The sequence below is a fragment of the Torulaspora delbrueckii genome, chromosome 6 (genome assembly GCF_000243375.1).
Source record: "Torulaspora delbrueckii CBS 1146 chromosome 6, complete genome".
Lineage (NCBI taxonomy): Eukaryota > Fungi > Ascomycota > Saccharomycetes > Saccharomycetales > Saccharomycetaceae > Torulaspora > Torulaspora delbrueckii.
Window position 1 is genome coordinate 662,956 of NC_016506.1, and position 27,419 is coordinate 690,374.

The 27,419-nt window shown below is 42.5% G+C and overlaps 15 protein-coding genes and 2 non-coding genes across 17 annotated transcripts; 10 read left to right on the plus strand and 7 right to left on the minus strand.

The window, feature by feature from the left end:
- Positions 1–64: 64 nt before the first annotated feature.
- Positions 65–1,198, plus strand: TDEL0F03610 (uncharacterized protein; the record flags this gene model as incomplete). The annotated part of the gene is made up of 1 exon (XM_003682335.1): positions 65–1,198. The coding sequence occupies one exon, from the start codon at positions 65–67 to the stop codon at positions 1,196–1,198; it is 1,134 nt and encodes a 377-aa protein (XP_003682383.1).
- LOA1 (lysophosphatidic acid acyltransferase LOA1) lies at positions 1,192–2,037 on the minus strand (the record flags this gene model as incomplete). The annotated part of the gene is made up of 1 exon (XM_003682336.1): positions 1,192–2,037. One exon carries the CDS (start codon positions 2,035–2,037, stop codon positions 1,192–1,194), a length of 846 nt encoding a protein of 281 aa, XP_003682384.1.
- A 141-nt stretch (positions 2,038–2,178) lies between these two features.
- TAZ1 (lysophosphatidylcholine acyltransferase) lies at positions 2,179–3,360 on the plus strand (the record flags this gene model as incomplete). The annotated part of the gene is made up of 1 exon (XM_003682337.1): positions 2,179–3,360. One exon carries the CDS (start codon positions 2,179–2,181, stop codon positions 3,358–3,360), a length of 1,182 nt encoding a protein of 393 aa, XP_003682385.1.
- A 49-nt stretch (positions 3,361–3,409) lies between these two features.
- On the minus strand, positions 3,410–5,524 carry KAR3 (Kar3p; the record flags this gene model as incomplete). The annotated part of the gene is made up of 1 exon (XM_003682338.1): positions 3,410–5,524. One exon carries the CDS (start codon positions 5,522–5,524, stop codon positions 3,410–3,412), a length of 2,115 nt encoding a protein of 704 aa, XP_003682386.1.
- A 279-nt stretch (positions 5,525–5,803) lies between these two features.
- On the plus strand, positions 5,804–6,484 carry RRP15 (rRNA-processing protein RRP15; the record flags this gene model as incomplete). The annotated part of the gene is made up of 1 exon (XM_003682339.1): positions 5,804–6,484. One exon carries the CDS (start codon positions 5,804–5,806, stop codon positions 6,482–6,484), a length of 681 nt encoding a protein of 226 aa, XP_003682387.1.
- Positions 6,485–7,089: 605 nt separating this feature from the next.
- On the plus strand, positions 7,090–7,161 carry TDEL0Ftrna3G. The gene has a single exon. It is a non-coding gene; the product is annotated as a tRNA-Gly (tRNA).
- A 102-nt stretch (positions 7,162–7,263) lies between these two features.
- Positions 7,264–8,865, plus strand: VPS36 (ESCRT-II subunit protein VPS36; the record flags this gene model as incomplete). Its single annotated transcript, XM_003682340.1, has 1 exon — positions 7,264–8,865. The coding sequence occupies one exon, from the start codon at positions 7,264–7,266 to the stop codon at positions 8,863–8,865; it is 1,602 nt and encodes a 533-aa protein (XP_003682388.1).
- Positions 8,866–8,975: 110 nt separating this feature from the next.
- Positions 8,976–10,100, minus strand: HYM1 (Hym1p; the record flags this gene model as incomplete). The annotated part of the gene is made up of 1 exon (XM_003682341.1): positions 8,976–10,100. One exon carries the CDS (start codon positions 10,098–10,100, stop codon positions 8,976–8,978), a length of 1,125 nt encoding a protein of 374 aa, XP_003682389.1.
- A 290-nt stretch (positions 10,101–10,390) lies between these two features.
- On the minus strand, positions 10,391–11,509 carry CDC73 (Cdc73p; the record flags this gene model as incomplete). The annotated part of the gene is made up of 1 exon (XM_003682342.1): positions 10,391–11,509. One exon carries the CDS (start codon positions 11,507–11,509, stop codon positions 10,391–10,393), a length of 1,119 nt encoding a protein of 372 aa, XP_003682390.1.
- A 698-nt stretch (positions 11,510–12,207) lies between these two features.
- On the plus strand, positions 12,208–15,456 carry ECM32 (RNA helicase; the record flags this gene model as incomplete). The annotated part of the gene is made up of 1 exon (XM_003682343.1): positions 12,208–15,456. One exon carries the CDS (start codon positions 12,208–12,210, stop codon positions 15,454–15,456), a length of 3,249 nt encoding a protein of 1,082 aa, XP_003682391.1.
- A 62-nt stretch (positions 15,457–15,518) lies between these two features.
- On the minus strand, positions 15,519–15,590 carry TDEL0Ftrna3Q. Its single transcript has one exon. It is a non-coding gene; the product is annotated as a tRNA-Gln (tRNA).
- Positions 15,591–16,537: 947 nt separating this feature from the next.
- Positions 16,538–17,359, plus strand: TDEL0F03700 (uncharacterized protein; the record flags this gene model as incomplete). The annotated part of the gene is made up of 1 exon (XM_003682344.1): positions 16,538–17,359. The coding sequence occupies one exon, from the start codon at positions 16,538–16,540 to the stop codon at positions 17,357–17,359; it is 822 nt and encodes a 273-aa protein (XP_003682392.1).
- Positions 17,360–17,627: 268 nt separating this feature from the next.
- Positions 17,628–18,044, plus strand: TVP15 (Tvp15p; the record flags this gene model as incomplete). The annotated part of the gene is made up of 1 exon (XM_003682345.1): positions 17,628–18,044. One exon carries the CDS (start codon positions 17,628–17,630, stop codon positions 18,042–18,044), a length of 417 nt encoding a protein of 138 aa, XP_003682393.1.
- Positions 18,045–18,088: 44 nt separating this feature from the next.
- ARX1 (putative hydrolase) lies at positions 18,089–19,813 on the minus strand (the record flags this gene model as incomplete). The annotated part of the gene is made up of 1 exon (XM_003682346.1): positions 18,089–19,813. One exon carries the CDS (start codon positions 19,811–19,813, stop codon positions 18,089–18,091), a length of 1,725 nt encoding a protein of 574 aa, XP_003682394.1.
- A 377-nt stretch (positions 19,814–20,190) lies between these two features.
- PDA1 (pyruvate dehydrogenase (acetyl-transferring) subunit E1 alpha) lies at positions 20,191–21,378 on the plus strand (the record flags this gene model as incomplete). Its single annotated transcript, XM_003682347.1, has 1 exon — positions 20,191–21,378. One exon carries the CDS (start codon positions 20,191–20,193, stop codon positions 21,376–21,378), a length of 1,188 nt encoding a protein of 395 aa, XP_003682395.1.
- Positions 21,379–21,474: 96 nt separating this feature from the next.
- STE5 (Ste5p) lies at positions 21,475–23,682 on the plus strand (the record flags this gene model as incomplete). The annotated part of the gene is made up of 1 exon (XM_003682348.1): positions 21,475–23,682. The coding sequence occupies one exon, from the start codon at positions 21,475–21,477 to the stop codon at positions 23,680–23,682; it is 2,208 nt and encodes a 735-aa protein (XP_003682396.1).
- A 63-nt stretch (positions 23,683–23,745) lies between these two features.
- On the minus strand, positions 23,746–27,288 carry SPO71 (Spo71p; the record flags this gene model as incomplete). Its single annotated transcript, XM_003682349.1, has 1 exon — positions 23,746–27,288. The coding sequence occupies one exon, from the start codon at positions 27,286–27,288 to the stop codon at positions 23,746–23,748; it is 3,543 nt and encodes a 1,180-aa protein (XP_003682397.1).
- Positions 27,289–27,419: the final 131 nt, after the last annotated feature.

Here is a 27,419-nt window from a genome sequence, read left to right on the forward strand (position 1 = left end):
TTTTTCAAATTTTTTCACTCGATGAGATGAGCAGTCGTAGAGAGGCCAGCTGTAGGTCGTCTGAATGAGTTCTGAATTGGCATTTGACGGCGAATTGCCTCTTCGGTTGCCTTTGAAGGCCTGTAGTGCGCTGGAATCTTATCCCGGCCTTTTGGAGCGCAGAAATCGGTGTATTGCTGCTATTGGTCAAGATACAGGGCGGTCTGGTGACTGGTTGGGAAGGATTGATGAATTGCTGGGGTATGCGGGAGCCCTGCTTAGTATAGACGATGAGCTGGAAGTGGAATTGAGTGCCGAAGTGGCGATCGCTATTCTTGATGCGGCTGCGTTCGAGCAGGAGTTGGCTTTAGAAGTACTGGAAAGAGCATATGGATCAGATGTGGCAGATGCAGGTTGGGGAACTAGTGGGAGGTGTTTGAGAAGAGGTTTGGGACTTGTGCAGTATGTGGAGTTGCGGTTTGAGCAATGCTTGCCGCGATTGTGCGGACTCACCACTCAATTGGCTCTCGAGTTTCAATTCTTGCAACAGGCTGGAATCGTTGTGCTGTCGTTGTCGAAATTGAGGTCAAAGGTGTATAAGGGCCGACGGGAAGCTGTGCTGGATTTTTATGAGCAGGATCTCTCGGAGCTGGCCTCGAATAGTGGGTTGTACGCACGACTGGTCATCGGTTGCCACGATACTGCACTAAGATGCTCTCGGAGCAGTAGTATCATCAATAAGCCTGTGCTTACGTATCTGGATAGTTTGGGGTTACTGCTGGTTTCGCTCGAGCAGTATTCTAATGACGCCAGTGGTGTTGCTCTTGGAATGATTCAATTGGCTATATCTCGGTTGAACAAAATTGTACCGTCATCGCAGTTGAATGACTCGATACTGACTAAGAAGAAGAAGAGAGATTTCCTTAAGAATGCAATTAGTACAAAAAGCAGAAAATGGACTCGTAAGAAGGTCGAACTTTTGCCCGTTTTACAAGAGACTTTGGACGATTTTGTAATCCCACTGGCGTTGCTCTTACGTTATAGGTTTACACAGACAAACGAGAAACTGTCGTATCAGCCGATCGAGACTGACGAGACCGTGCTCAGGAAATTAATTCCTCGCGGTAAGGCCCCGGAGTTGAAGGGATCTCAATGGTACTTAAACCTTAACGAGCAAAGTTTGCAGCAAGAAACTCCGTCTCAAGGCGCTTATTACTGAGTTCTCTCGTACTCAGAAACAAACTTGCGTTTTGCCTCTACATCTAAGGTTTTTGACACCAATTTGAACTTGTTGCCATCATTCAATGCGACTCTTAACTTGTCTAGTGGTGCGATGTTTTGTGCTTCATGTATTTTTATCTTGGCATGAACACCATTGGCGACCATTCTAGTGACCAGTTCCCACCGGGACACTCTTAATGGGGTGGTCAGCGAAGGATTGATCTTCAGATGAGTCACTTGAACACTCAAGTTTTCACCCAACAGTGACTCCACCGAATTCTCGTCGATTTCAAAAGGAAGCACTGACTTACCATTTGAACAAGTTCCCTCGGGGAATATAAAGACCACTCGATCTTGCAAAATTTCACCATTGTGTATCTCTTGAGCGTATTTTTTCACATTTAATGATCCATCTAATGCATAATTCGAATACTGACACTTGTTCATCGCATATAGCGCATTCCCACTAGCTACTAAGAAGGTCGATTTTCCCTGTGCAATACTATCTAAGATGTGGGCGTCTAAAGCAGATGAGCTATTGCACACATAGAACCGACCTCTATGGGGATAAGCATCATGTTTTTTCAAGTTTCTTCTCTTGATACCAAGAACTGTGACATCCACACTCCAGTCAAACAAAAATGACATGACCCACCGGAAAACAGCCTTCGATCTGGTTAGCCAGTAGACAAGGATCAATGGTGATACAACTAGGAATTTCACCATCAGTAGTAGAGTGCAACCTACCTTAGCTCCCAGCCCGAGCCGACCAGAACCTACTGGTAAAAACGGAGCAATCCCAGTACCTTTGTCCCTCCAATCAGTGAACTTTTCCATTCGATACTCTCAGTAGATCTTTTATGATGGTCTATCTGTCTGCAAAGTTCATCATTTTAGCCTTTAATTAAAATAAAAAAAGTTCACCACTTTGATTGCAAATCCATCACCTTGGAAGACGCCGTCAAACGAGAGTCCTAGATGTCTTTGCCCAATGTCCTGTCACGAGGAGACGACTTCTTGAATGAATATCCTCGCCAAAGTCCCCTCTGGAGGTTTTTCTCCTATGGGACTTGTGCTTTGACCATCGGCTTATCGAAATTGGTACTGAAGACCTTGTACAACGTGGAGCTGAACAATTTCGATAGACTCGAGAAGGCCATCGATAGGTCTCAAAAGGAGAATAGAAGTCTGATGACAATGATGAACCACATGTCTGTTGTCGATGACCCTTTTATATGGGGTGTCTTCCCATGGAGAATCTATCGTGATCTGGATAGCATCAGATGGTGCCTTGGTGCCAACAATGTGTGTTTTAAGAACAAGTTTTTGGCTACTTTCTTTTCTTTGGGCCAGGTTTTGTCTACTGAAAGATTTGGGGTTGGTCCTTTCCAAGGTTCAATCGATGCTGCGATAAGACTTTTGAGTCCCGATGATACGTTGGACTTGGAATGGACCCCACATAGTGAAGAACCTAAGATTTTAAAACCCAATTTTTCTCCATTGGTTAAGACTATAAAACATGATTATATACCTCCAGTGAAGAGGTTTAAACCATCCTGGTTACATGTTTATCCGGAGGGATTCGTTTTACAATTACATCCACCTTTTTCCAATTCTATGAGATATTTTAAATGGGGTGTATCGAGAATGGTGCTAGAGGCCACAGTTCCACCTATCATCGTACCGATCTTTACGACGGGGTTTGAAAAGGTTGCCTCCGAAGAAGCTGCCGGAACAGGGATGAAACGTTACATACCGTCTAACATTGGAGCTGAGATCAAGGTTACTGTGGGAGAACCTGTTGATGATGCGGTCATAGAGAAATATAGAGATGAATGGAAACGTTTAGTGGAAAAATACTACAACCCTGAATGTCCTGGTGAGCTTTCCACGGAATTGAAATACGGCGAAGAAGCCATGGATCTGCGAAGTAGGCTTGCTGCAAAACTTAGAACCCAGATTGTCAAAATTCGTGATGAAGAGTGCCATTTTGAAAAGGAAGATCCAAGATTTAAATCACCTGCTTGGTGGAGGGAATACACTCTAACGGAAGGTGAATCTGACCCAGATGTCAAATTCATAGGTAAGAACTGGGCTATAAGAAGATTACAAAGTTTCCTCACTGAAAAGGAAGAGGAAAATGATAACACTTCTGGTTGATAATCCTGTAAATAAATCTGCCATATTTTGCAATTCTCATTCATAACCATTATAAATTTGTATTTCGTGCGACCATCTTGGTCGAGTTTACTTTGGATGCGAACCTCAAGGAGTTGAGAGTCTCATTTGTGTGGTTGGGGTTTCCCGATATGTTGACGAACATGAGCGTCTTGGAGTTTCCTGTGAGCGAATATTGTAGAAGGTACGTCAATTTCGAGTTTCTAAAAGGTATGTGTCTTTTGGAAGCATCTGCACTACCTAAAGCGTGAATGACATCACCAAGGCAACTGAGAGATTTGTTAATACTCTGCGTCTCTCTCAGACGCTCTCCGATGACTTGTGAAGTGTTGATTCTCTCTGAGCCTGCCAGGTCAACCAGGTTTAAAATACCGTGAGATCTTTCGCCAGTCAGCACGTTTTCACCGCTCAAATGAACGATAAAGATGCTATGCGAACGTGATGATCGTTCATTGCAAGCTGTTGAAGCAGTAGATCTCAACTTATTTGCTCTTTTCAAAAGTTCGTCTACCGTGTTTTTTGATGTGAGAGGGACAGTTGTCACATTAGTGATCGTTGTCTCCTTGGTCTCCTGGTTGTGTCGTATCTCCAGTTTGGTGTTGCTGTTGGTGTCATCACCTGAAGCTGAACCTGCTGGTTTCTCTTCACGCCGAAGCAAATCGGCTATCGTTTCATTATAGATCTCCACAAACTGGCAACTAACATCGTATCTCCAACCACGTTCCTTCAAATTTTTCGTCCAGTTGAAGATATGAGTTATTGTCGCTGGTATGATACCATCCGTGGGATTAAGCATCGTATAAGTTTTCCCAGATCCGGTCTGTCCGTATGCAAAGATGCAAACGTTGTAACCATCTAATGAACTTTGAACCAACTGCCCAATTTCCTGGAAAACATCATAGTTGGTTTCTTTTTCATTGAAGATTCTATCAAATTTGAAGATCTGAGGCCCTGAGCCGTAACCATTTTTTGCAACTTCAATAACTTGATTGCCTGCATCGTCATTAAATTCGCGAACTTTTAAATGGTTCGAAGTTGCATTTTCTCTTGGTAAAGGCGGCCGTACCCTGCAGAAGACTCTAATATTGCCTCTCAGTTCTTGAAGTTCGTTATGCAAGGTACGTCTCATCGATTCTTCTTTGACCATAATTTCACTGATTTGTTCAAGTTCCACTTTAGTATTTTGAATGTATTGTTCCAATTCCCTTTTGCAATCCTTCAGATGTTTAGTATCCTGAATTTTTTGAGCTGTTTGCTGACGCAGTTCGACGCTTTTCGATTCCTGCTCTGCTAATTCCTGTTGCAAATTTTGGTATTTTTCTTTGATACTGTCAAGTTTCTTTCTTTCTCTCTGGGCTTCGGGCCTCAAAGATCCTATCACCTGTCGTTCCAACTCAACTATCTCATCCGTTATCTCTTCATTCTTTTCGACATCAGCTTTCCATTTATCGTGGTATCTTTGTAACCAGATCTCTTTCTCGTGGCTATGTTTGCTTTCTCGTTCCTGTAGCATACTTCTAAGGATTTCGCTGTTCATAGAAATTTTATTCCTGGCTTCTTCCACACTGTTCAACAGGGTATCTCTCTCATTTTGGAATTTTTGAATCTTTGCAAATCGCAGTACTTCGATTTTGGCACGATAATCACTCGCGATCCTATTCAAATCAGCCTCATTCTTAGCTCTTAATTGTTGCAAATGAAGTCCATGGCCGTCATGCATAAATTTTCTTCTGGATGTCTGCTCTTCTTTTAATTTTGTCAACTCATTGGACTTCAAGTTGATCTGCTGGTACTTCAGCGCCTTCTCCTCAACCAAAGTGTCCCATTTAAACTCCACATCCCTATATTTTGCCTTGCACTCATTCATTTCATCCGTCAAGGAATCCAAATGAGCCTTCTTCTGAAACAAAATATCCTGTAATTGATTTAGTTCAATGATATTTTCCTTATAAAACGATGTTAAATGAGATTTTCCATCACTCTTCAACTGCGTAGAAGGTACATGAGTCCCATTCTGTGAATAGGGCCTTACAGCACTCGTATTTCTCTTTTTATACTCTCTAGGTGAATGAGAGCCCACTTTCGGAGAGGGTATAGAGCTTGACTGATGCCTAACCTTAGTTGGAGTCGTCGGAACCGATTCCATCAATACAGCTCCGTTTACCACACGGAAATCTCACCTGGGAATCAACCAAATCGAGTGCTTAAATACATATCAGACAGCCCGTTTCACATCTTATATCATCATTTAAACAGTTGTTTATAATTTTGAAACTTAGGCGTTTTCTTACCCGGCAACCAATGAAAAATTTCAAGTCGATGAGCTGTAATGACAGTTTAATATGGAGAGGAAGGACTCTTGACGAGGTGATTGAGCCATTGTAGAAAACCCTGTTGACTTTATTGGTGTTGACGGCAGTTTGCAATGAGTGATAAAGTGAAAGTGGGACCTTTGAAGGGCAAAAAAAGAGCCCAATCTGGTGCAGTACCTGTGAAAAAGGCTGATCCAGTGATAAGCGATGAGGCTGGTGAGACTGGCTCAGATGCCAGTTCTGAGGAAGAGGAGATTGAAGAGGAAGTGGAGGAGGAAGTGGAAGAAGGTGACGACTTTCCATTGAAGAAGAAATCGAAGAAGAGTAAGCATGATGATGGTTCTGCAGAGTTCTCCAGTGCTGTGAATGCCATTCTTTCATCTCATTTGAAGGCATATGATAGGAAGGACCCTATTATGGCAAGAAATAAGAAAGTGCTGAAGAAGAATGATTCGGATAAGTTAGATCAACAGGCCAAGAGAGCTTTGCTAGTAGAGAAAAAGAAGCAACTAGGCAAGGCTAGGAAGAAGGAGATCATCCCCATGGCCACCGATGAACAAGCTGGCGGTGAGATCAGAATTCTGCTCGAAAAAGAGACTAAGTTGAGGAAGATAGCAAGAAAGGGTGTTGTCAAGCTTTTCAACGCCATACTCTCGACTCAAGTGAGCACAACAAAAGAAGTGGAGGCGAACCTGGGGGACGTAAAGAATGTGCCCGAGAGGGAGCAACTGATAACTGAGGTATCGAAGGAGAAGTTCCTGGATATGGTCAAAGCTGCCGCAGAAGAAGAATAAGATCAAGTGGTTTATGTAAAATAGTTATTGTGGATACACAAGGCACCCTGAGAGGCCGCAATTAATATGCATTTTTTTTTTTATTCAAGCAGAGGACCCGCTCAATATACCTAAACTGAAGGTTTTATGACTTGGCTTTCAAGCTACGGCGCAACGAAATTACTTCCTTGCCAGTGTGGTAATTCATATGCTATGTTCGCTTTTTTTATGTGAATTACTGGGATGCTTCTTTAGATTTATTCCAACTATCCAATAAATCGCATGTATAGTTCCTTCTGGGATACATGTAAAGATCTTCTGCGCTATATACACGATCACTTCGAGGACGCTAGTCCAGAAGGATTAGAACGCGTAGCGAATCAGATCTGGTTCAGAGAGCACTGAAACCCGCATGTTAGCCATTAATCCTAAGCAACCACAAAGACATTCAGATATGTGAATAAGCTTATATCAACTTGTATTTCTGACAATTTTTAGCCATAATTGAGGATAGCTCAGCTTGCATACAGGAAACATTCAAAAGGTCTTGTGTAGGCATCTATTGCCTAAGCTGCTAATACCCAATACCACCGATCAATCAATCAAATAAAACAATCAAATCCACTGGGCGGTTAGTGTAGTGGTTATCATCCCACCCTTCCAAGGTGGGGACAGGGGTTCGATTCTCCTACCGCTCATATTTTTTGTTTTTTATTCAATGTTGAAATCAGTCCCCAACAAATCATACAAGATATCAAGAATTAGCGAGTTCTGTCAAGTTGCCACGGTCTCTTCCAGGTATGGATTGTTGGCATTTCGTGGAGGTAACTGCCTCTGGTCAGCCTATTCTTCGAGAAAATGAAAAGGACATACTCATCGATCAAATGGTCGGTTTGTACCATAATAAATCAAAGGTTTTAAACCGCCAAAAGGGTAGAATATTCCTCACATCGCAGAGGATTATATATGTCGATGATTTGCAACCAACTAAAAACTCAATTTGCCTTGAATTGGATGATATAGAATCACTGGAATACTCATCGAAATTTCTGAAAAGATCTGCTAGACTGATCTTGTTCCTAAAGAGCGGTCAGACCAGAACCAGTGAGGACACAAACATTGAGAACGTTACAAGCTCATGGGTATGTGCGATTTGTATGATGACAAATGAGACTCGTGGAATATTTTCGGAAGAAACTGATCCAAAGCCCATATGTGTAAATTGTGGTATTCCGGCTGACTATGAGATGACTAAGAATTCCATTAATGTATCTTCAAATTTCAAGCAGCAATCTGCGAATGCAAAGAAAGATGCGGTTGCACAGGAAAACGCTTGTCCAGCTTGCACATTTGTTAATCATCCTGAAATCAGCAATTGTGAGATCTGTGGGACGAGAATTCCGAATGCCAGCATACGCAAACAACATTGCAATTCAGCCTCAGCCTTTAAAGATTCCAGAGTTCATTTGGAGTTGGAACATCCTGATAGTGGTCAGTCAACGAATTTTGTGCAGGTGAGTTTCCGTAAGTCGGATGGTTTACTGTTCGGTCAGGCAACAGAGAAGGCCATTGAAGACTTGAAAAAGGCAGAAACTATACAAATTTACAACAAGAATCTGGTTTCCGTCAATGGAGTACCGGTGAATGACAATGAGCACACCAAGTCCCTACCTTTCCTAGAGACCAAGTTAAGTAAAATTGGAATAGCAGGCCTGGAGGACAGTAGAGAAACTCAGCTGCTGAGAAATGATATCCTTTTCAGCAGTGCTTTAACGGATCTTAACAAGCTAATGTCCCTGGTTAACGATATCGAAACGTTATACACCGGACATAAAGTCAAGCTGATGGGCGAGCAAGCTCAAAAACCACTACTGATTATCGATAGGGAAAAATTCTGCAACAAATCGTCGTTTCTAGACGAGATTGCCCGTGAGATTTACGAATTTGCAGTCTCAGAATTTAAGGATAACAAGGAACACTTGGGATACGGAATGCTGACGCTAGTTGATTTATATGCTATGTACAATAAATCAATGCGAATAGGAACTGGTTTGATATCACCGGAGGAGATGAGACAAGCATGTGAAAGATTCGAACTATTGAATCTTCAAGATCTGAAATTGATTCGAATTAATGGGAGGGTTTTATGTCTGGCATCGAAAGACTCATTTGCATTTTTAAAGGAGAAAATCTTGGAATTGACAGGTTCCCAAAAGGGTTGTGATTTGTTACAGCTTACTCAATTACTGAACGAGGGAACTTCAAGCTCATGGACGATTGGAATTTTGACGGAGGTTTTGCAGGATACTGTCGAAAAGGGGGAACTAGTGATAGATGAACAAGTCAGTGGGATTTTTTATCACAGGAATGTTTACTGGCCTATTGAGCAGTCTGTCAAATAGTGTGGTTTTACTTCTTACTGTCATATAACGTTTAGTCGTAAAAAATAAATATTCAAGACAAAAAAAAGGTCCGGTATATATTCTAATGTATTAACACCCTACCGAATTTTTCAATCATTTCTTGGAGGAGAACCTGAAACCTGCACAGTAGCCTCCGCATTGGATGAGACGATACGTGGTAAGGACTCAATCTCTTGTACGATAAACTCCTTTTCATCAAGGAAAGTCGCATCACGGCAATCGATTCCAAAATTATCAAAATATTTCAGCAGTTTGTCTCTATTTTTCATTAGGATATCTGAGACAGGTTTTGATTTCCTTGGGTTCGCCACCATGACTTTGAAAACGTTGAAAGCTTCATGTTGTAGATTTTTCGATTTATCCGTCATTAAGGTCATTATTAGCTTTAAATTCTCTGGTGAATTGATGTAGAGATTCATAAATTGATTGTTGGATCTTACTACTATGAGCGAAGCCAACAATTTTGTGCTCTGCCGCTTTGTTACATAGCTCCCGTGTGCCATTAGTTTATTAATGTTTTGTATGAATTTGGTCATGTTATTCTCGTGAGAAAGAAGTTCACTGGAAACCAATTTGGGATGGGTTGTGAATGCTGCATTCAAGATTTGTAGGGACTCTGTACTTATCTCAAAATTGCCCAGTTTCACAAACTCGAAAAATTTCCATAGCTGTGGATCTCTCAGTATTATGCGACAAAGTTGTTCATATTTGATGCATTCTATTATCATATTACCAACCGCGAGAAATACATCGTGCGCACCTTTCTTCTGTAATGCCAATTCCACTGTCCCCAACATACAATGAATGGTTTTAGGCTGGGATACCAGATAATCCACAGTAACTAACTTGTTATCCTTTGAATGCCTTAGACAGATAGAAAAGATAAGCATTACTTCTTTCCGGGCTTCAAATTCCAAATCTGAAAAATGCACAAGTAACTCATAGAAAAAATCCGCATGGTACATAGCCATGTAAAGCTCATCAATAGCCTCCGGAGTCGGATGGGGCTCTGTATCCCCCAAAATATAATGCTTTGTACCCATTAAATATTTGGAACATTCTTCCTGGGCCTTACGTTTACTATCCTGTGTCGAAGATGACTCGATCTTGCTCAATTGTTCTGTAATGAATTTAACATGGTCTAATGGGGTTTTGGGATTCCTCTTCCACCAAAAACTCATATCCAGATCTTGATTCTTGTATTTTTTAAACATCCCACTATGTCCGACAACAAATATCAATTAACGTTCAAATGCCAACGTACCAGCGCAGGGAGACAACCGAAGATTAACGAAGTATACCAGATACTGCTAGAGATCTGGGAAAGAGCCGTTTCTGAACTTACTGAGCTGTTTCAAAGATCTTTTACACAAAGAGTCAGTCGCTTCGAGCCTTAACACGCGTCACGTGACATGAACAGGTATTTACTAGTAATACTAACAGTAATAGTTGATGCCTTTGGTATTGTTACATTTGACTATCAGTCTTACTTAATTGACGTGGACTAGTGGAAGCCTCTGGCTACCAGTTCCTTCTCGAGGCTATTCCAAAAAAATCGAGCCACTTCGATATCTTTGAACCGTTTACTTTTATCGAGTTCAACTTGCTGTACGTTCCATTGTTGTACGTGCTGGGGCACTGAATCACCTGTGAAATGGAAATAGTAACCCTTGCAATGTTGGAATAGTTCTTGTGGGGTATTCCATTGGTAGTTGTTAAATTGCCAGGCGTGACCCATGGTGAAGACCGCGACGACTCTATCCCAGTATTCGGGCTTCGTAAACATTCTAGTGTTGTTCACAACAATAAACCGTATGGGTTTCGTAAAACGGTCGAGTTTTTTATCCACTGTAATTAGGTCTGAATGAGCCGCTGAGAGTTCTCTAGGGTTGCAATACTGAGAGTCTTGTAAAAATTGTTTGATATTGGACATTGTGAACACAGAGGAGGCTGCCGAAGGTATAAGAATGATCGGTTCCTTACGTGGACCTCCTTTCGACACTGCACCGGGTTTCGCTACACGTCCATGTGCGCCTTGTGATTTCTTGGAACGAATAGAGGCCTTGAGGGATTGTACAAGTTTTAGCTCTGCATCCTTGATTAGATACCCCAAATTAACCAGCCTGTTACCACGTAAAGACGAATTGTGATCTAATAGAGGTCTTTCATGCGCTAGAGCTTCTGCAAGGACCGCATCCTCTGGTTTCCCATTTTCTTTTGTGGAGTCTTCCTCAGCTGTTGCCTGTGCCTCGCCATTTGTCTTTTGCTGATCTGGAGAGACGGTTTTGATATATTGTGAAGACTCAGAATTCCCTGACAACCAATTGATCAGATCATTTCTCTGTAAGAAGGAAACGTTGGTAGTTTGCTTCTCCTGACAATCAGCCAAATAGTCTGCTGCACTCGAATTTCTATGAAGCCAACAATGAACAATCACCCTCAATGGTACGTGACCACCACCTATCTCGAATTCTGTAGGTTCTTCTAGCGAGAATTTATCTTCTCCAAACGATATAGTCTTAGCATGAGCAATGTTGTCCGTCTCAGTCCCATCCTCTCCCAAAAGAGCAAAGCTTTTCCCGGATTTTAGAAAATTCCTGACTCTAGTCAACACAGAACTCATCTTTCAACACCCGAGGAACCAGTATAACAGTAAAAGTCACTTGCTTGAAGGCTTTAGTAGCACTGGACTGTAGCTTTAAATCTCAGCTTTTCACTTATAATTAGCTTGATTTGAAGACAGAAAGCTGGGTAACAAAGCTATTTAAGAATTATCAACAATCAACACCCTCAAAGTACTGGTCGAGCTGATTAAAGGCTCGATTGTCTCTTCTAGTGTTTGCTAAATCATTGTTAGGCTAAGAGCTGAATGAGCTGAGCCTTTAATTATGTCAAGTGCGTAGTATCGCGTTTATTTGAGCCCCTAGTGAGCGCGAGGAACAATTCGTCACTGAGATGAGGTGAAGCAGCCACGAAGATTTTAGGCTCTCACGATTGTTTGTCTGATTATCAATAAGTTAATTTCAAGGTTAGACTGGAAATTATGATAATAAATTGCCTCGCCAACTTTCACCATTTCGGCGAATTCTTGATTCACTCAGGCTAACAGCGGAAGAAGAGAGACTAAAGACTGAAGTGTGGCAAGGCTAGGAATTGACCAGAAGGCATCAGTGGACTGCAATTAGATGAGAGCTTGTTCATCGACTATTTCACGTGACTGAAACTTTTCATCTACTATAACAGCTGAACTGAAAAGTTAGCCCATCGAGAGTGCAAGCAACTTTAATATCCACTTAATTGTTCATCTCAAAGTGGTCTAATATGTCTATGTTCCAGTGTATGACCTGTATGGAGACCCTGGATGGTGATGCCATGATAAAGCACCTGTCCTCGACTCGCCATAAGACTATCATAGATGCATTTCGTGAGGAAGAGGTAAAATGTGAAGAGTGCCAGGATAAGAATATACATCAGTTGCAGATCATCAGAATTGGCGGAGAGGATATGTCATTGCTGTGTAACTCATGCCTGGGGAAAGAATACGTTGCTGCAGACAGACCCAGTACTTGTTATTCCCTAGCGAATGGGTCCCTGTTGAAATTCTGGAATAGTTACCTCAAGATTAGGGATTGTAGCTGTGAGAGTTGCGGTAGTGAAGCTCATCTTAATGTGAACGAGACAAAAAAGGTTTTGTGTAACAAATGTTTGAGTGATCTTCCCGCTCAGAAGGCAAGTTCTTTCATTTCTGAGGATAGCGGGAGATTCTTATATCTCTACCTCGGGATTAAAGAACCGTCGAATGCCAAGACTTTTAAGAAGAAGGGTGGTAGAAAAGTGGGTAGAGGCAGGGGAGCTAAGAAGCCAGAAAAGGGAGGTAAACCTCGCGAGAAGAAACCATTGACGGTCCATGAGCAAATTGCAAAGAAGGCATATGAAATTAAGAAACAAAACAACGTGATTGAAAGTGATAGTAACACTAGTCTGAGATCTTTCAAGGGTTTAAAGGCAAGTACTACTGATAGCCCATCAAAGGGAGAGAAAAGATTTGGTTCAGCCCAAACTGCTAACAAACCCAGAACCAGATCCTCCGGGCCACCCAGCGTGCAAAAGACCAAATCAGGTATTGCAGATAAATCAAGGAATTCTCCCAGGCCAGCCAACACACAGAAAAGCAAGCCAGGCATAGCTAGTAAATCGAGAATCGATTCTTCTAAGCCCGCTAACACTCAAAAGACCAAGTCCGGTATACCAAAAGCTGACTCTCCAGTACCGGCTAACACACAAAAGAGCCAGTTAGGATCAGGTAAAAGGGTGAGCTCATCCGAACCTAGGCCAAAATTTGGGGCATCAAAACGAGAGGGAAGCCTAGCAGCAAGGAAGGGCGCGAGTGACTCCAAACCTCGGACAACCAGGTTGAATATCAAGGAAGAGAAAAGCAACAAGTCACAGACGAATGGAAAAAAATCTGGCAGAGCGTCCAAGCTTCAAGATGATAGAAAGTCAGTACCATCAAGCAAATTACCAGTAGACAAAGTCACTGAAAAGGGTCCTCAAACTGCCGAAAATGGGACAGAAGAGTTTGAAGAAGGTGAGCCAATTCAAAGGTTCACCAAGTATGTACCCAAGATGCAGTATCCAGATTTGGAGACTTATTTCAATGAATACTCATATGCATTGTTTTTGGAACAGAGATTGGAGAATGATTTCCTTCATGATTTCCAAATCGTATGGCCAAAGAATCAACAGGAAATATCATTTGTCGTTACGATGAAAATGAAGAACAATCCGGAACTCGACAAACTGTTGCCACCCAATTTGGCCAAGTTGGGCAGATTGCCATTTGTCAATAAGCAGCCTCTCATTTTGAGCAAAAGGGACGAATCGCAAGTGTGGTACGCTTACGTGAAAGAAACTGCCACCAAACGTGACGTTTTAACCGTACTCCTGGAGTTATATCCATGGAATAGATCAAAATTACCCGTTAAAAGTGCAAACGATGCGTTTAAGATCTTACCATGTTCTGCTCAAGTGAGTAGAATCTTCTTTGCAATGACTCGGACTAAGAATCCCAAATTTATCGACCTGATTCTTGGTCAAAAACCAATCAGACAAATCAATTTCCAAAACAGACTTGAATTCTCAAAAGACACTTTCAATGATTCTCAAAAATCTGCCATTCAACACGTATTGAACAACAGTGTAACAATTTTGCAAGGTCCACCGGGCACAGGTAAAACTTCGACCATCGAGGAGATTATATTGCAAATGATCAAGAACTTCCACTCATTCCCAATCCTGTGTGTCGCTGCATCGAATATTGCAATTGACAATATTGCAGAGAAATTTATGGTGAACCGGCCAGATATCAAGATCCTGAGAATTGTTTCTGAGGGCAAAGAGGCCCAATACAACAATGAACATCCATTGGGGAAGATCTGTCTGCACAACATTGTCTATGACCAAATGCCCCCAGATATGAAGGAAAACATTGCAAAACTGCGCAGTGGTAGATCCAAGGACGTTTCAAAGAATCAATTCAGTAAATTGTTGACACAACAAAACAATATTTCCGATAGACATGTGCTGCAGGCACAAATCTTATTTACAACCAACATTGCCGCTGGTGGTCGTCAATTGAAAGCAATTCAAGAGCTACCTGTGGTGATCATGGACGAGTCAACACAGTCGTCCGAAGCATCGACTCTCGTTCCCCTTTCGTTACCAGGTATCCGTACTTTTGTCTTTGTCGGTGATGAGAAACAACTGTCAAGTTTCAGCAACATTCCACAATTGGAGATGTCACTTTTCGAGAGGGTTTTGTTAAACGGTTGTTACAAGAAACCGCACATGCTCGACACGCAGTATAGAATGCACCCACAGATCAGTGAGTTCCCAATCAAGAAGTTTTACCAAGGCGAATTAAAGAATGGTGTCACTGAGGAGCAAAAAAGTTGGGAATCCATCAAGTATCCCCTATATTACTACCATTGTAACGAAGGACCCGAGAGTAAAGTGTTTAATCGCCAAAGAGGCATGAGCGGTTTCACCTACAACAATCGTCACGAATGTGATGCCATCTTGAAAGTCATCTACAAATTGATCATGGACAAAGGTGTCAAGAACGACCAGATTGGTGTGATCACCCCATACTCCGCCCAGAGAGATTTGATCTCTGAGACTCTGGTCAATGACGATGTGGTCAACCCCGCGAAGATAGCTATGGAACAAGAATTGGACGAAGCAGATTTACTCGATGCAGGAATAGGTCGTTCCAACGGTAAGAAAAATACCATTAACATCATCAACGGAGTCTACGTGGCGACGATCGATTCTTTCCAGGGTCATGAAAAAGAGTTTGTCATCTTTTCGTGCGTTAGAAACAACAAGGAGAACCGTATTGGGTTCGCAAGCGACAAGAAACGTATGAACGTCGCATTGACAAGAGCCAAGAACGGTTTGGTGTTAGTTGGTAACAGTGAAGTGTTCCGCAAGGGAGACTCGCTATGGAAAGATTACATCGAGTATCTGGAAGAGAAGTCACTCATCTTCCAAGATCTTGACACATACTAAGAAGTAGATAGAAAGAGCATATAGAGCTAACAATTTTTTTCAATTAAAAAAAAAGATAGAAAAGGTCCTACCCGGATTCGAACCGAGGTTGTTCGGATCAAAACCGAAAGTGATAACCACTACACTATAGAACCATAGAAAAGTTACACTTCGAAGAAGTTTCACACCGAACAGTTCCAACCAACAATACCACGTGCCTAGCCTTTCAGACGGCGCCGACTCGCATTTTCCCCTCGGCCTTTTTCTTTTTTAGCCACCGATGTACAGCAAGAATCGACTAAACAACAATCGTTCCAGTAAACAAACCACTCCCCCTCAGCGGTTCCAGCTCTTAACTGATATATAAGACGAGCAAGCAGCTTTCAACAAAGTTGTTCGAACAATCAACTAGTCAAAGATCCAACCAAGAACTGTATCGTATGTTTTATTACCATTATCACTACCTCGACTATTACTATTCGAAATTCGCACTATGGTATGGGAGAAGAGAACCTTGTTGTTGTTAAGTGCATCACGTGACCCGCCACCCTGGCCTCGACTTTCTGGCTTCCACTATTTACGGGACTCCACTAATTTTGGGACTCCACTAAAGAATTATCGCTCTTTACGTACAAGCAAGGGTAACATTCTCGCTCCTATTCTTTCCTCTCTCTCGGGTGAGCTTCCATTGGTCGCAGCTTGAGGTTGTTGCTTGTCATGCGGACCGGGGGAGTAGTAGAGTTTACTGGAAGTATCCATTCTGCAAGAGAGGCCCAAAGGGAGTGGAGGGGGGAGGCTGGAGTTTTTTTTTATTCAGGTTGTTGTGTGTGTGTGCTTACTCCTGCTTACTCCTGTCTTTTTTTCCCGGTTCATTTACAAAGAACGGGAATCGGATAGATCACTGATTTGAACGATAGGGAAGATTAACTTTTCCGTGTCTTTGTTTTTTTTTTTGGGTATTTTGTTTTATTTTTCGTCCTCTCTCTTTCTCCCTCTTTCTCACTCCTTTCTTTACAAAAGTCGAATTTTTTAAACCACTTGGCAGTTTGAAATTCTTTACTAACAAGTTCAATTGTCCTTTAGTAAGTTTATCTAAGGAACCATGTCTGTATCCCGTGAAGATTACGTTTATTTGGCCAAATTGGCCGAACAAGCCGAACGTTATGAAGAGATGGTTGAAAACATGAAGTCTGTGGCTTCTTCTGGCCAAGAGTTGTCCGTTGAGGAACGTAACTTGCTCTCTGTGGCTTACAAGAACGTTATTGGTGCTCGTCGTGCCTCTTGGAGAATTGTTTCTTCGATCGAGCAGAAAGAAGAATCAAAGGAGAAATCTGAACATCAAGTCAAATTGATCCGTACTTACCGTTCAAAGATCGAGTCTGAGTTGACTAAGATCTCAGATGATATCTTGTCTGTTCTAGATTCTCATTTGATTCCAAGTGCCACCAGTGGTGAAAGCAAAGTTTTTTACTATAAGATGAAGGGTGATTACCACCGTTATTTGGCAGAGTTCTCCAGTGGTGATGTGAGAGAAAAGGCTACCAATGCTTCTATGGAGGCTTACAAGACTGCTTCAGAGATTGCAACCACCGAACTACCCCCAACTCATCCAATCCGTCTAGGTTTGGCTTTGAACTTCTCTGTCTTTTACTACGAGATCCAGAATTCTCCAGATAAGGCCTGTCATTTGGCAAAACAAGCTTTCGACGATGCTATCGCAGAACTTGATACTCTATCAGAAGAATCCTACAAGGATAGTACGTTGATCATGCAATTGTTAAGAGATAACTTAACTTTGTGGACTTCCGATATGTCTGAAGCTGGTCAAGATGAATCACAACAACAACAACAACAACAACAACAGCAACCTGCTGCAGCAGCTTCCACTGATGCTCCAACTGAAGGTCAAGCTCCAAAGCAATAGATGGCAACTACTACGAATAGGGGTTAAAGATCTACTTTAGACGAGAATATTATAATCTAATGAAATTCGTGTCTCTTCATGTCCCCCAAGAAATCTCTTTTATTTAAAATCTCTTGTTTTGTGTGCCCAACTGCGACAGTTGAACCATCTTTTAACAGCTATAAAACCTTTGAATAGATTATAAATAGCACCTTTGTATGGATTAATCGTTATGAAACTGACTAAACCTTAACTTTTAACTTTTGAAGCCCCCAGAGAAAAATCAAAGATGCCAGTACCCCCACAGTTCTTTAAAATTGCCAACTTGACTATTGGCTCATTGTGCTTGATCGCTTCAGTTTCACAATTGACCTATATCCTTTCCAACTTCAATGCTTTTTTGTTGGCAATCTTTGGTATAGTGTTGTCCACCCCGATTGTTGTTCTAGAGTTTAACATTCCTTCGAATTTGTACCGTTATGCCTCTTTCTACTTCAGTTTCCTCGGTAGAGGAGTGGTCTATATCCTAATCAGTTTCCTGCTTGGGTTTGGTGGGGTCTTCAAGATTCTAACTTCGCTATTGACCTTCCTATTGGGTGTGGTTTACACAGTCTTTGAGTTTTTACCCCAGATTGAAGAACCAGCTAATTTCAGAGGTGAGGGTTCTCCAATCGCTGTGGAAGGTGATGATGATGATATTATCTAGACGATATCTAAAGTATACACTAATTTACAAATAGTCTTAGGACCTTACATCTGCATCGATTCGTCACGAGCAAACTTCATCGGTTGAGTCTCCTTCAATAGGAGACCGAATCTGTGATCCTTGGTCAATGCCGACAGCTGGAAGATACCCTGAACGATTGAGTTTGTATTGTCCAATTCGTATTCTGAATGAATCCAACTTGGATGGCAGGTTTTCGAACCACCGGTTAATCTTAACAATTCTGGTCTGTCACCAGTGCTAACGTCTGTATCACATAGAACCACTGTAGAACACTCACGAGCCACTGGTAGGGCCTTGGTCTCGTTTGTGGAGTTTAACAAAGATTTCAATTTCAATGCAGAAATACCTAGCTTGGGCAACGGCAGTTCATGACCAGGCAAAGTCAACGTAGCGGTAGCATCGTAACTCAAGTTACCGTTAGAGTTGGTGGATTTTAAGATGTGATCCCATGGGACCCATTTACAGACTTGTGTGGGTACATCGACACATAAGTAGTTGTTAGAGATTTCACTCATACCAAGTCTGTAAGATTTCAAATCCTGTTTCAAAGCATTTAATTCTTCATCGTCTAAGCCATTAACAGGCATCTGTGATGACAAATGGGCAAGCTTGAATGGATAAACACCTTGCTTGTCGATGCTACTCAATAAATGTCTGGAAGTCTTCAATTTCAAATGATGCGACTGGGCAAAATCTCTAACGTAAGCTCCGGCTCTAGCGACAACTCTATCACCACGGTGTGACTTACCAGTGAAAGAATCAACCGGTTCTAAAGTGACAAGACCTTTCTTAGAACATTCTTTCAATGAACACATCTTCAAATCAATCAAGTACACTTCACCGGGCATGACGACAAAATCATCCGAAGGAACAGCTGAAGTGTGAGCCTGTGTAGTACGTCTAGCCACAGTCAATTCCTGTTTGTGATCCACTAGGGCAAGTAATTGAGCCTCCTGGTGAGATTCTGTCCATGCAACACCCTTGTACTCACGTTCAGCGACGATACCCTCATTTTGACCAGCCAAGAATCTTCTGACTCTACGCACACGCGAACCGGGCAAGACACAACAGTTATAGCCACGAGCAATTGTGTCAACGACAGTTCTAATGGTACTACCTGTGACCTCTTTGGAGCCCAATGAAGCTGGTAATTTTTCTGGAGTCAAAGCACATGCTAACAGTGCAACCACAGATTCCATAGCGATGTGTCCGGCTGCAACAGCATCTGCCTTCCCACCAAGCAATGGGCCATTGGCCTCTGGTGGATAAATAACAAGTGTGTGTGACAATTGACAAGTATAACCATCGATATGCACACCGAGCGATATCTTGACCAGATCTCCCGGTCTCAAAATCCCTTCAATACTGGAGGCAAAAGATCCATCTGCATTCTTGTTCCACGCCTTGATGTTTTCCTGATCATCAATCTCGGGACTCCAGCCAGAGGCTATTTGATCCACATCGATGGTCATTGGTTGTGCGATACCTCGTTCATTAACCTTATTAGCGTACCATTGTTCCAATCTGCGCATGACAAACGCATCCCCAAGCAAGCACAATTCACTGATCGTGGGTAAACGCTCTGCTTGACCCTTGTGATACGAATCGTCGATCAACCCAGCCACATATTGCAATGCAGTTTGACAAACTTGCCCAGCTGCACGGTACTTATCGACCACCTGCGGACCCAGAACGTTACGGTCCTTCAACAGCACCTCGGAATCCTCCCTAGATACAGCTAAATCCATCCTAAAGACCTAATTGGAGAGCTTGAATGAAGCTTATAGTTCATCTCATCGCATTTCTTCAAGCTCATCGATTTTTCACCAATTTTTCACTCATCTAAGACGGTCAAACAACAAAAAGATAAAACTTTGTCTAAAACAGCTTTCAGAGCCCCGTTTGAACTCATTTAAGCTCTTCCTCCAGCTCAATCGCAGTACTAGACTCAGAGAGACGACCTCTTGTTCACTTTCCTGGTGTCTTTGGTGTGTAAACCCCATATATCACTAATTACGACGGCGTTTTTTAACCTCCGTTTGTCAGAAGTTGACTTTATATAAGGAGTACCCAACTCATATCAACCATTTCAACACCAAAACGAGTCTAAAAGAACATTTGAACGATGTTACGTTGTGGATTGAGACAGGCAATGAGGCCTCTGGGCCGTCGTTCGCTGGCGGTGGCGGCTGGAGAGTCTGATGTGGTCGAGATTTCCTTACCAGAGTCCTCGTTCGAAGGGTACATGCTGGAAGTACCAGAACTCAAGTACGAGACTACCAAGGGTACCTTGTTGCAAATGTACAAGGATATGATCATTGTCAGAAGAATGGAAATGGCCTGTGATGCTTTGTACAAGGCCAAGAAGATTCGTGGGTTTTGTCATTTGTCGGTGGGGCAAGAAGCTATCGCCGTTGGTATCGAAAATGCTATCACAAAGCGTGATTCTATCATTACTTCGTACCGTTGTCACGGCCATACCTATATGCGTGGTGCTCCAGTGAGAAATGTCTTATCAGAGTTGATGGGGAGACGTTCTGGTGTTTCCTATGGTAAAGGTGGATCTATGCATATGTATGCCCCAGGTTTCTATGGTGGGAATGGTATCGTGGGTGCGCAAGTCCCTCTAGGTGCAGGTTTGGCCTTTGCTCACCAATACAAGAATGAAGATGCTTGCTCTTTTACCCTTTACGGTGATGGTGCTTCTAACCAAGGTCAAGTGTTTGAATCTTTCAACATGGCCAAATTGTGGAATTTGCCCGTTGTGTTCTGTTGTGAAAACAACAAGTACGGTATGGGTACTTCTGCTGCTCGTTCTTCTGCTATGACCGAATACTTCAAACGTGGTCAATACATCCCAGGTCTCAAAGTTAACGGTATGGATATCCTAGCTGTTTACCAAGCCTCAAAGTTTGCGAAGGACTGGTGTGTTTCTGGCAACGGACCACTAGTGCTTGAATACGAGACATACAGATACGGTGGTCACTCTATGTCCGATCCAGGTACTACTTACAGAACCAGAGACGAAATTCAGCACATGAGATCTAAGAACGATCCTATTGCTGGTCTAAAGATGCACTTGTTGCAACTGGGAATTGCCACAGAAGATGAAGTTAAGGCTTACGACAAGGCTGCTAGGAAATATGTCGATGAGCAAGTCGAATTAGCTGATCAAGACCCTGCTCCAGAAGCAAAGATGTCTATCTTATTCGAAGATGTCTACGTCAAGGGCACTGAGACCGAAACTTTGAGAGGAAGAATCAAGGAAGATACTTGGGACTTCAAGAAAAATGGTTTCGCCTTCAGAGACTAAGCTAGCTAAAATATTCTTAAATATAGTGTTATACTTTCAAGACTCCGCGAGCTTACATGAACCCTTGCGCTTCGAAGAAGCTAAAACAGCGATAGAATGAGCTCAAACGATAGTATTATCTTCCAATTGACAAACATCGGGGCATTGCAAAGGGAACCTCAGTTTCAGACTCCCAAGAAGAGCTCTTCCAGCGGTCCTTTGACACCTCCGTCATCTAAGGGCAAGTGGTGGACCCCGTTCAGTGAAAGAAGGCCTAGTCCAACGAGACCTTTTCCATCAAGGACGGATTCGCTGCCCAGACCAACATTCAACCTACCTCCGAGGACTCCCAAGAGAAGTTTTCTGAATAGTGTGTGCACAGTGTGCGATGAGCCCATTTTTACAAGAGGTAGTGGTGAAAGGATTATCGAGTTGGAGTGTGGTCATATAAGCCACCAGGAATGCCTAGTGGTTTCGTTCGATGAATCTAGGGGTGCTGATGAAATCCTGGAGATGTTTCCCAAATGCAAGATGTGTGGTAGCGATGTCCGTTGCTTACCAAAGAATAGAGATTTTAAGGACAAGCTTATTTCGGAGTACCTCATTAGGTCGCGATCTTTACGGCCTGGTCTGGTACCAGCGACTGCAAGAAGTACGAGATCTGATGTTCAAGTCCCGCTGGCTTCGGGGCGTTATATCGATTCAAGACCACGCAAGAAGTTCTCTCTGTCGACGCCGCAGGTACGGCAGATTAGCAAGAGACCGCTACTACCTTCTGTGGCTGATTTGAACTCTATTATATCTCAGGATAACTCGTTCTGCGATGCAAAGTCGGTGGCAGACCTTTCGCACTTACGAGCATCTCACATTGCAGTGTTGAGCGCAAATTTTAAAGATAAATTACAATATGGGAACTTAAGATTAGTTGATAAGCTGGCTGTTTCACGGGATGGTGTCAATTTTACCACTTGCGCTTGCTATTTGTTCGAAACCGCGCTGGCCGTGGCTGATCTGGTTAGTGAGGGTCCCGAATTGCTCCTGCAAGACCTTGAGCTGTTTACGCCGATCTCAGACGTCAAAGTCGAGACTGTCGAAAAGTCTGTTTTTAAGTGTACCATACGGTGTCAGGAATTGTATTTGACAGAAAGTCTCGACACGGAAACTACACAGATTATTCAAAAGTGGATATCCGGTTTGTTGAACCAGGAACTGGTGTTTGATGAGCAAAACTTCACGTCTACACTTCATCGTGACCAAGCGATGAGCGACTCGTTGGCCAGTCTGCAGGCTTCAGACAGTGTCATCATTAGAAGAGGTACCCGTATCTCTGTCATTGGAAATGAACTGAACAAGCGCGATACTATAGGAACCGTTATGACCACAGTAAGCTCCATCTTATCTTTGAAACGCGATAGGCCCGACGAATTGATCGTCGTGTTGCAGTGGAACTTGAAAGAAACTAATAACGGCTTGGCTTTGGACATTTACAATAACGTAAGGGCACTTAGCCTTACGTATCGAGATCTCAAAGTGTGCATAGTAAATGAGGAAGGACGTGTTGCGAATCATGCGCTCGCCAAGGATTTTTTTACCACTTCAGATAGAGTTCTTGGATTGAAGGATAACAATGGAACTGTCAGGTTTGACCCCAAATGGCTGAAGAATACATTCTATCCGGGGAATATAACCGCTAACATTGGAATTGCTGTAATATCGGATATCTCCTTGGAGTCAGACAAATCATGTCTACTTATGGACTATAAACCATTCGCTCGTGTCGGGAGAAGGAGACCTAATGAACTTAAAGTCAAGATTGGATATTTATTGTTGAATGTGGACTACAGCAAAAGAATTGAAGAACTGGTTGAAGTTGGCTCATGGAATCAAATTCTTGAAGCATTGAGTTATAGTTTTAGCTTGGCTTTTGGGGATGATGATGAGGACGATGATTATGATGACGATTTCAGTGATGAAGAAGAAAGTGAAGCAAAAAAGGATGAACCTTTTCATGAAGAAACAGAGTCCCATTATAAAACGATGAAGACCGTCCTGATAGAATCGGACACTGACGAGGCCAACAGCACCAGGAGTCTTAGTCTGGAACATGAGATTCCAACCAGCACTGACGGCCAAATACTTAATCTAGAACAGGAGGCTGCAACTTCGAGGATCAAGAGAGCTGGCAGCCAATCTGCCAAACGCGCTGAGAGGGGCTGGGACCCTCTTTTCGAAGATATCGAGAGCGCAATTCGAGAGTTGCAAAGAGGCAAAAGTGCTTCTCCTGAGACAGCTGGACGACAAAATGAATTGTACAATTATTTATGAGGATAACGGTTTTAAAGAAGAATATTAATTTGTTATATATCATCACATCCTTAGAACTTGAATTTACTTAAGACCTTCATCATGTCGTCTTAGTCTTTCCAACTCATAAAGTATTGACAGGACCCATAGGTTCTTTTCCTGCCGAGATCTGGCCATGAATACCATCGCCTTGCCGCTAACTCCAAGTCTACTGACCGTTTGGAAAGGATTGGGGTTCTTTTCTAGATTTTCCTTCTCATCTATGATACGTGGCTCATTTGGTGTCTTTACATTGGCTTTTTCCGTCCGATTGAACATAGCTCTCTTCTTGCCAAACCACAAGGTGAAGCATCTCATAGACTCGTCTTCGGAGGATGTCCAGCCATCGCTGTACGCGCGAGGAAGGGTTCTACTTTGAGCGTTGAGCTCTTCCACTTTACCGCTACGAGTTAACAGATCAAGCTTCGTTGTAGAGCCCGAATAGATGTAACAATCGGAAATCGATATTGTCAAATAATGCCTATGGTCAATGACTTCTTTGGCAAAACCAGTAGTAGATCTGTGAAAGAAATCGTACAATAATAAGAAACCAGGAATAAGTACGACCACATATTTCGAGAAAGTGGCATGCTTCTTCGGCTTTTGATATAGTATTCCCTTGTGAAGCAAAGGCCGCAGTTCACATAATGTGTTTACATTGTAAATGGTTGCGTCCGTCATTCCACGATTCGTTATCCAACGTGGTGTTGCCTCACTTATGTTCGATTCCTCTACTTCGGTGAGATTCAGTCGCTGTAAATTCTGCATCTTGAGGCGCCAAATCTTTTCGGTGTCTTTCGCCTCTTTTAACTGCCAGTATCTCGTATGTGCCTCTAGTCTTGTCTTCCATTGATGGCAGATCTCGGGATTTGGTGCCATAAGTTTCAGAACTAAATTGTTTGTAGTCACAAGATATAGTATAGATGCACTTGTTTCTTGAAGATTACCACTCTCGGTGCGCCAAAATGTGCGTCTTCCCAAATGAAGAAATGTGTATTTCACTTCAGAGCCCTTGTAATCATCTGATGAGCCTTGATAAATTTTTGCTATATTTCTGAGGTCAATCAGCCCCTCCGCTCTGAGAGTTTGTAAAACTCTTCTATTAAAGCTGTTGAAAGCATACAAGTCGAGTGGCTTAAATTCCTTTTGTGAAATTTCATCCTTTAACCAACTGATATGACTATCCAGATCGATAGGGTACGGATCTTGTTCATAAACTTGAGGTAAGGAATCGAGCATTTCTTTTTTCTGAACGAGTTCCTTCATGTTTAACTCTGTAAGCTCCAGAGGTAGAGGAGGTGTCGATTTGTAGGAGGACATGAAGAATAGGAAATTTTCACTGGTGAAAAAATAGGACGGTTTGAAACAGAATGCACGTAGCCTGTTTCTCTCGAGACCATATTTGTTGGTGAGCCTTATCAAAAATCCTTCCAAAGGAACTGGTTCAGTCAGCGAGGAACCATCATCAGCGCGGATGTTTTTGGGAGATGGGACGTAAGGCCTGTATTCCAAGAGATGCGACGGAAATAGACAGAAGGTCTCCATTAGCGTATCACTCCTATTGCTTGAGCACCATCGCAGCATATCATAATGCCTGTAAGCACAACCTAGAACAACGTTTGCACTTTCCCAATTCTCAATAAGGTCAAGAAATCCTGCCTTTTTCAGTTCCTCAAAGGTAGCGATAGTAATGTATCTCATCAATGGATGCTGCAAAACTCTATAACCTCTGTTTAGACTGCTAACTTTTAGCCAATCTTTCTCAGTAGCTTCAATATCTACTAGGTTCTTGATCAAATCCCCCCCAAACCTCATATCAAGAGATATGTCAGCTCCAGGAACCTCTAATTTGACATTTTCGCAAACCTGTGAACTATTAGTGGCCTTTCGAAGCAACCTATACCATTTGCCTGACGATAGTAAGGTGCCACATTTAAGGATATAAATCTTTAAAGGATCAAAATCATCGCACTTCACATGTCCTTCATTCTGATAGTGAGAATAGTTTTCGTCCGGTTTTTGAATATAGATAGTTTTGTCCAATGTGCTGTATATACCTACTTGGCACACATGATCCAACCCAAAATCCAACGAAGATCCGTATGCAATGGACTTTTGCTTACTTCTCCGCTTCGGTACTCTTCGATGGTGATAAAATTGAAGCAGTAAAGATGAATCATTTCTACCCGTCGATCTGGCAACCACGATATATTCTTTCCATCTTTCAGATACTCTTGTATCAAACGGTTCATCCTGTGAAAAACACATCACAGGATCCTTTTGATTGACTGCTGTTTTCACCATTACCAACATCTTTTCCATTCTGACAATGTTGCCACATTTCAAATTCCTAAACAAACGGCCAATCGATAAGGAATCGCCCCTGAAAATGTCTAGTGCTCCTCTTTTAACCTTAACTTGAGCTTTCGTACCAACATGGCCTATTCTCTTGGCTGCTAAACGTTCAGTCTTGAAATGTCTTTTGTAATTCGGTTTATCCGGATTATCAACCTCGTAAGGCTGGGCAGCCATAACTTGCAAAGGCACTGCATCTTTCGAATTACGAGTTTGCTTCAATCGAACAATTCTTCGCTGTTCGGCTCTTCGCAGTACTTGAGGCGACTTCAGCTGGTCCACATCTGCAAAACGTATTCTAGCTCCAGCTCCGGTATTCTGTCCCTTCTTGGTCTCTGAAGTGGACAAAGCATACGACTCAACAAATGATGTCGGTGTAGCATCCGTAGTCGACGTCTTATCAAACACTGAACCACCCGGATTCGTATCCGAACGTGTAGCTTCTAACTGTATAGAGCTTCGGGTTTCTGCATTCTCTACTTCCTTTATCTCAAAATCATGGTTCGGTGTTCGGCAAGTGGTAAAGCGAGTCTCTGATTCACCATCTGAGTAAGATCTTCGTGGAGTTTCTAATTCTTTGTTTGTAGCGTGTAAGAGATCTTGCTCGTTTGCTGAGATTACTGACGAAGCTCTTTTACAATACTCATCTTCTGAAGATGACCAATGATCATGACCACTATCTTCAGGTGGCAGTACTGCGACAGTTTTCCTATGCCTCATCGCACGAAACGGAGACTTCTTGTTATCCTCAACAGTATCCACCGTCGGTACTACTGCTAAAGTACGTGATTTTTCCTTGCTTAACCCTGCAGAAGGCGGAACCGACGGTGGTCCAGACTTTAACCTATCCTTTTCGCTCAAATCGGTATCTCCAGAAACCGCTCGTCGAAGCTCTTCCTTACCTTTCCTGTAAAAATTACGATATCCATGATTGAGTATATGATTCGCATCTTTTTGCATTCTTCTACTACTTATGTAAGAAGTAGCATTCCATAGTCTATTCGACCTTTCCCGAAACCATTGCCCTGGGACCCCACCCAACAACACAACTTTTGAGCACAAGGAAAGCTCTATCGGCGATGTATGTGATAAGCGAAACGCAGTAAACGAGAATCTGGGAATTTTAAAGAATTTAAGCTCTGTCCCATTGGGAATAGAGCTGGGGCTTGTACATCTGACATACTCTTCCTCGTCGCATATAATGTCCAGCACCTGTTGAGAAGAGAGAGGCATTCCACAAATCCGCTTCTCAGTCTATCCTATACCTCAAACGCTGGCCTTTCAGACCTTGTAACCCATTCTCTAGTGAGCATATACCTGTCAAACCTATGTTTAATGGTTGTTGAAGTTCTTTTGTGTCTTTA